At 37.0% G+C, this 7,594-nt stretch overlaps 1 protein-coding gene across 6 annotated transcripts; it reads left to right on the top strand.

The window, feature by feature from the left end:
• Window positions 1-1,263: 1,263 nt before the first annotated feature.
• LOC105448999 (alpha-(1,6)-fucosyltransferase) lies at window positions 1,264-5,800 on the top strand. 6 transcript variants are annotated; one of them, XM_011687985.1, is made up of 6 exons: window positions 1,264-1,338; window positions 2,434-2,713; window positions 2,834-3,007; window positions 3,095-3,313; window positions 3,430-3,511; window positions 3,585-5,800. In XM_011687985.1, exons 2-6 carry the CDS (start codon window positions 2,478-2,480, stop codon window positions 4,644-4,646), a joined length of 1,773 nt encoding a protein of 590 aa, XP_011686287.1. In that variant the 5' UTR covers window positions 1,264-1,338; window positions 2,434-2,477; the 3' UTR covers window positions 4,647-5,800. The 6 variants fall into 6 exon arrangements, with proteins under 6 accessions (XP_011686287.1, XP_011686269.1, XP_011686254.1 ...); XM_011687967.1 differs by lacking the exon at window positions 1,264-1,338 and adding an exon at window positions 1,394-1,564; XM_011687952.1 differs by lacking the exon at window positions 1,264-1,338 and adding an exon at window positions 1,394-1,659.
• The last annotated feature ends 1,794 nt before the right edge of the window (window positions 5,801-7,594 follow it).

Raw genomic sequence — 7,594 nt, 5'->3', positions numbered from 1 at the left:
AATAATATCAGATTCTTTCTCGCGATCGAGAGGATTCTTCCCTTCGCTTCGGTTTACCTCGATCGGACGTCTCGCATTTGCGTCAATATAACGCTGTCGGCGACGTAAATCGCGTATATAAGATCGCGTCGTGCTCGGCTACCCTTCGTCGCCGCGATAAAAATTCAATTTTTATTATGTTGGAAACGCGACAGAGCGTACGGCGCCACCTGTCGTCGCGCTTCCGACAATCTTGACGTATCGTAGGGTAGAAGAAAGAAGATGGCCGCACGTGCGCGCGGAACTTTCGAACGTGATCTTGCGGCGTCGGTCATGCGTAGTCGACGCTAGACGATCTGTCAGAGTGTGTATATTCAATTAAAATTTATTAAGAGATTTAATAATGAAATTATTTGAGAAGTTTTGGTACGTATTTAAAAAGTTTGATATATATGTGTTTAAATATTGTGCCAAATAATCGATTAATGTTTATAATTAAAAAATGTTCAATAAAAATTAATAATAAAATGATAAAGGGTCGAGTTGAATTAATATGAAAGAATCCGATATTCTGGAAAAGAAATAGGAAAAATTAAACGAGGAAAAAAAATACGATTGAATGTCAGGGACATCGTGACGGTATTTTCGATTTGCAGACAAAACACAATTTAAATATATACATATAGTATGTGAGATGCATAATATATTGCTTTATAATAATAAATATGTATTATTATTATTATTTTTATCTTTATTAATGATTTATTGATATTATTTTATTTATTATTTGTGTAGTATTACAATTATAATTAATTACTAAGTATTTGCATTATCGTATTAATAAATAATTATTGCAACATTAAATAATTAATTATTATACAGTAACAAATAATTTATTATTATACACGCCTATATATATATATATATATATATATATATATATATATACGAAAAGTCGTGTGCCAACTGTTAAGTTTAGTTAATTAACTCATCAAGTAAATGCCCCGCTATTTTTATTATTCCGATATATTCACTGTCAGCTGTATACTGAAAATCTGTAGCGCATGTAATATTATTATATGTATTATAGATTTTCAGTATTGAATATCGGAATTGTCCATATTATAAGATCCATCTAAGAGGGATATACATTATAATTGACTATATCCAAAGAAAGAATTTAAGAAAATTATCAGAAGGCAACTATTTATTTTGTTAACAAGAACAGAGTTTTGTTGATATTTGAATAGAAAACATGAAGACTTAGGAATGACGAGTCGTACAGTCACAGAGAAATCATGCAATTCCACCGATCAAATTATAATCGCCCGTCAAGTTAATCGGGAGTTTCGGCCAGAGGTGAGTCACCCAGCAGACGTGAAACGCGCGCGACGCGTCAGTCAGCCCTCCCTAACCCAACTTCGGTCGCCCTCGGGTGGCGGGATGGAATGGGAGGGAAAGGAGGGAATCGAGTCAAGAAATAAGTGGCACGGCGGACGGGGACGGCACGGGACGTCTCTATTCGTGCGTTCGCGATCACGCAACCGTGGCGGACAGATGATAGATAATCGCCGTGCCGTCTTTCGTAAGTCAGCGTGGCGCGCGGCGAGCGGCCGACGACACGTAAGCGCGAAAAAGTGGTTGAACCGGCTCGCACGAGGAGGCCGGAGATCGAAACCGGTAATTGATACATCCCGGCTCGCGGGTTTCCTCCGGACTCTCGGATGACGTTGGCGCGCGCGTCTCCAGCAGCTGCAGTCGCTCCGGACGATCGGCGTACGAAATCTGACGAGAGAGATAGAGAGAGAGAGATCGTTTCCCTTCTCTCGTATCTGCCCCCGTCGGAGACGTCGCGGCGGTCTCGTTTCCTTAATTTACTCCTCCGATCTCGCTACGCTCTCTCCCGCGATCTTCCGCGCGTGCAACAGTCATCAGTGTCATCATCGATTTATTGTCCTAACGTGTTTGCGTTACCAGCGTGCGCGGCCGTCACGCCGGGCACGAAAATATCGAGAGGCAGTGATGCAGAGAGGTTGGAACGATCGCGAAATATGGTTGCACATAGCGGAAGTAATTAACGCCGATCCGCTCCGTTGGCTCGTTCGCGTTACCGCGACGAGCTCCGATTTTTATCCTGCTCCGCGACAACGATCGGCAGTATAACGTCAGTTTCAGCCGCGGGATCTACCGCGTCGCGATCGAGAATGATCTCTCTGAAATGTGTCAAAAAAAGAAAAAAATCGTTTCTCTTTTGACCGGATGACGCTCGTGTAGTTTACTTCCGCAGGAAGTGATTCGTGTTAGAATTCAATAAACTTGCATATGACAGCATATGTCATTCGAGAATGCCGGAGCTACTCTTAGAGGCCGCGTGTACGACGTGTGAACGTAAGAGTGAAGTGTCTCTCTCTCTCGCGTACACAAATTTGACGAAGGCCTGTGTTATGTTTGCAGATTTCGTAATGTGACACATCGCAGATACAAACAGTCTGTTCAAAATGGCAGCGATTTGCTCCGGACGACCTGGTTGGTTAGGAAAGCTCGGAATAGCATTGCTAGCCACATGGTTTTTAATACTGATCATGTCCATCGTTCATATATTTAAGTCCAACTCGTTGTCAAGCCGCGACGCTGACACTGCCAACAAGGAGAACACGCAACGCCTAGCACAAATGGTTAACGACTTTGAAATTCTAAAGAAGCAGAACGAAGCGCTGAAGAACTTTATATTAGGGTACGTATATTTGCGTATATCGTGAAATCGGGGAAAGAAAATTTCGCGGCCGGTCGAAACATGCGAAATTTGAAACGCAGAGACACTGCGATCCATTGTACAGGCTAACATGATTTCCAGAGAAGGGTCGAAGGCTATACAAGGGGACCATTTAGGCTCCGTGCAGGACAAGCTCGAGAAAGCATCGGTCTATTACGACCTAATGGAGCATCAGGATGGATCGAAACACGGTGTTCCCTCCTCGGAATACGAGGAACTGCGACGGCGATTGAGAAACGACGTTCAGGAGATGTGGTAAATACAGCAATGACCGATCCAAATTGAAACCAATTGTGCTTAGTACGTTACGCGAAGGATTACATGCTTAGCTTTACACTACAGGTATTACGTTAGCGCCGAGTTGAATAAATTCAAGAAGCACATAGATGAATTCACGTATGATCAAAGAGAAAAGGAGATACAGGATGTGATGAAGAATGCATGGGAGCACAAAAAGTCACTTATAATGAATATCGATAAGTTAAAGAAAACAGATGGTTACGACGAATGGCGGGAGAAGGAAGCGAAAGATTTGTCCGATCTCGTTCAGAAAAGATTCAGGTAATGCAGCTTTCTTCGGTATATTATGTAATATACTGAAGTATTTAATATATCGAAATCAAATTGTTTTAATCTTATTTAATCTAATCTAATCTAGCTATATCTTGTATTTAAAGGTATCTACAAAATCCTACCGATTGTAATAAAGCGAAGAAGCTGATATGTAGCTTAAATAAAGGTTGTGGTTTTGGTTGTCAGGTGAGAAAATTAAATTACGATGATTAAGTCGTTAAATAATGAAATAAACTAAGTGCCATGCGCCTCTTTGCAGATTCATCACATCACGTACTGCTTCTTAGTGGCTTACGGTACAGAAAGAACATTGATAATGAAATCCAAAGGGTGGAGGTATCACAAAGACGGGTGGGAATCTGTTTTTAAACCCCTCAGCGATACTTGTTTATCCACAACTGGTACTTCACATGCTAACTGGCCTGGAGATCCGTCTAAACAAGTAATATCTCTGCCAATTGTGGACAACGTTTATCCCAAGCCAAGGTTCCAGCCACCCAGCGTACCTGCAGACTTAGCGCCGAGACTAGAGAAGATTCACGGTCATCCTCTGGTTTGGTGGGTAGGACAAGTGTTGAAATACTTGATGCGACCACAGGATCACGTGAAGAGAACGCTGGAAAAGGCGAAAGAGAGGCTCGGTTTTAAGAAACCCATCGTCGGCATTCACGTGCGTAGAACTGATAAAGTAGGTACCGAGGCAGCTTACCATGACATAGATGAGTATATGACTAAAGTGGAGCAATATTTTGATGAGCTCGAAGCAAAACCGGACGTGAGGAGAGTTTTTATAGCCAGCGACGATCCGAAAGTGATAACGTCAGCGAGAAAACGTTATCCGAATTACGAGATAATAGGCGATCCGGAAATCGCGGAGACGGCATCCGTGGCGAAGCGATATTCGGACACCTCGTTGCAGGGAATAATTATCGATATCCAGCTTCTGTCGGAATGCGATTATTTGGTGTGCACGTTCAGTTCTCAAGTATGTCGCGTCGCGTACGAGTTAATGCAAACCTTTTACGTGGACGCGTACGACAGATTTACATCCCTCGACGACATATATTATTACGGGGGACAAAATTCACATCCCCACATAGTTATTATGGATCACAAACCGAGAAAGAACGGCGAGTTGGAACTAAAAGTTGGTGACTTGATCGAGGTCTTTGGCAATCATTGGGACGGTTTCTCTAAGGGATACAACAGAAGAACCAGCATGACGGGATTATATCCAAGTTTCAAAGTTAAAAATCCTGTTGATGCCGTAGATTTTCCCAAGTATTCGAATATTCCTTTGCTGGAGAATAAAGAGGATTAAATCAGAGTCGAGATCGCTGAGCCAAGTCATTTTCTGACAAAGTGGAATTTCGAGTAAATCGTTATCTCTTTGGATCAACTTCTCGAAATATTAGCAAAGGTAACATGGCACGATGTATATATTTTGCTACTTGTAAATTACGATTTTAACGCTTGTAAATTATCACAAATGATGTCACAAATGTCCATGACTCAGACTTGTCAAATAAGAGACTGTACGCTTTATTCGATTACGCTGAATTTTTAAAATATTACAAGTGATTTTTCTTGAATGTACGTAACGGAGATACCGGAGATACAGTTTCCAAACATTTAAGATTCTTTTTATATATGAAACTGTAATGTAAGTTATTACTATGTAGATAGCACTTTTAGGGATAAGGTAATTTGCAAATCTGTAGTGCAATGCAGTATTTGTAATATTTTAATATATTTTCATTGATGTTGCGAAATGTGATTGTTAATTTAATCAAAAAATTTTAATTAAAGAAGATTAATCTTGCCGAATTATTATATCTGGAAATATAATGACACGAAATATATAATATTTCGATGTTAAGATCGTGTCGGCAAACCAAATTTGTTCCATATATGTATATAATATAGATATAATAGACTGAAAAAAAGATTTATTGTGCGTATTAAAATATCCGACGTTTGTGCCAATGCATTCTCATGAAACATTGTTTACATTGACGAGCTGAAATTCGATGTCCCTGGAAAATACGTAATATAGTTATTGAAAAGTTTTTCCTCATTTATTACACGCTCCATTATTTGTAAATAAAGTTGTGAAATTATTTCGCTAGCGAATGACTCGTATCAATGTTTATCACAATAACCGAATTATATAATGTGGGATGTCCCAGAGAAAGCTTCTGTATATTTTGAAATAGGAGAGATTCGTGATGTGTCGCTAAAATATACAAACTTTTGGGACATTCTGTATATTTTACATACATGTACTACATTTAAACTAGCTTAATGGATTGCAATGTAAAATATCATATATGTATATTATGATATTTTACATATGTATTATGTATATTGTACATAAAGTATTCCCGCGTAAATGACATCGAGCTAGGCTTGGGGCCTATCTTCAATATAGAAGAACTTTCCCTGTATGCATATTGTAATATATTTTATACGCAAAACGCAAATGAGAATTGTTATTATAAAATTCGAATTTGATTTTGACTAATAAATATTTAATTTACGAAATATATTGTGTACGTTTTTTTAATATAAAAAATATTTATATAAGAATAATCTTGAAAAATTTAAATTCCCGTATGGCGTTTCGAAATATTTACGATAAACTTTAATCATAGTAATAGTATTGCGACTTTTGTAAAAAGAAAGTTGAAAAATTTTCCAGATTAAAATTCTGGCTGAGAAAATTTTTATTTATTGCTTGTCAATTTAATTACGTAGTCCAGATTCAGTTTAGAACTGTATTTCAAGACGATAAATGTTCGGCGTGCAATTTATCTGGACTGAAAAAAAGATTCACACAAAAATATTACATTATTAAGCATGAAAATCCGCTTCAAATCGCATTAGTGTTTCTTCTACACTAAGAAAAATTCTTCTAGTTTGAACACTTTGAATTTACGTGGTCTCGATTAAATTTCATATTAATATTTAAAATATTTTTTATTATACTGCCAACCTTTTGTGTATTACAATACTTTATATACATAAAAAATGATTAGTAATGGATTCATTGTACGCCGATATAAAACTTTTTACACTATTTATTTAGTCGTGCATACAAGCTATAAGGTAATCTTATATTTTGCTTATCAACCTAAAAGCGTCGAAATACAATATAAATTAATTTCAATAGTAAAAGCAAGCAACAAAAACTGTCAAGTAAAGCAGCGTTTTCGTGTATAATTTCACTACGATTGATACGAAAACGATTAACCGAAGAGACCCAGTATGCTGTTCTAAACAAATGTGAAAATAGACAACTCATAGTCATCTCATGCACAACGCGAATATTTATATTTAATTATTATTAAGGTATCAGTATTCTCTTTCTCTCTCTCTCTCTCTCTCTCTCTCTCAATTCGCGATCAATATTCATTTAATATTAAGCTCGAGTTACAAAGTCCTTGCAATAAATACAATAATTAACTTTAACTCTTACTTCATAATTCTCGTTTTATACATTGTTCGATAATAAATGGCAAATTAATGAGATCATCGTGAATTTAGAAATATTTACATCTACTTTGAGTTTTTCAACTCTCGACAAACTAAATTTTAAAAAATACAAATAACTTATGTCTCACTATACAGGATGTATCTGAAATAGCGCTCACTAATTATTTACGTTATTCTTTGTAAAAAACTAAGTCAAAAAGTTCTGAATCACTTTTCTGTACAATGCTCAATAAAGCAGTAGCTACTATTGCAGTAATGATCGCTTCATTGAGCATTGTAGAAAAAAGTTCACGATTTTTCAATTAATTTTTTTACAAGGCAACACTATGGTTACGTTCCGCATTCATGCTTATAGCGCTTATGGAATAATTTTATCCTTGCTTATCAAATATTAAGCAAGGATAAATCATGCTCACAGCGCGTGAACATTAAAATAAACTATATAATTAGTGCGCTATTTAAGATACATCCTGTAGAAAGCACGCTTATAACGAATACAACTGATTTTATCTCGAATTTATTTGGATCAATATTCGTCTTTTAAAGTAAATTTAACAAGCTATTACTCAACTGATGGTATTTGTATTTGCTTTGAGTAGTTATTGTTTTAGCCACCATGAGCTCGAATTTATCATTAAAATGACTTATCATGTAATTAAAATTATTTTTTTATAGACTTTGCACATATTTTGATCGCGGAACAGAAAATGATGTAATAATTTGATCGACGAGTACCAATATACGCAGCATTTGAAGTAGTCAGAACAATTTCCA

Source organism: Wasmannia auropunctata, unplaced genomic scaffold, assembly GCF_000956235.1.
Source record: "Wasmannia auropunctata unplaced genomic scaffold, wasmannia.A_1.0 LD336111.1, whole genome shotgun sequence".
Taxonomy (NCBI): Eukaryota; Metazoa; Arthropoda; class Insecta; order Hymenoptera; family Formicidae; genus Wasmannia; species Wasmannia auropunctata.
This window is presented reverse-complemented; position numbering and strand designations above follow the sequence as displayed.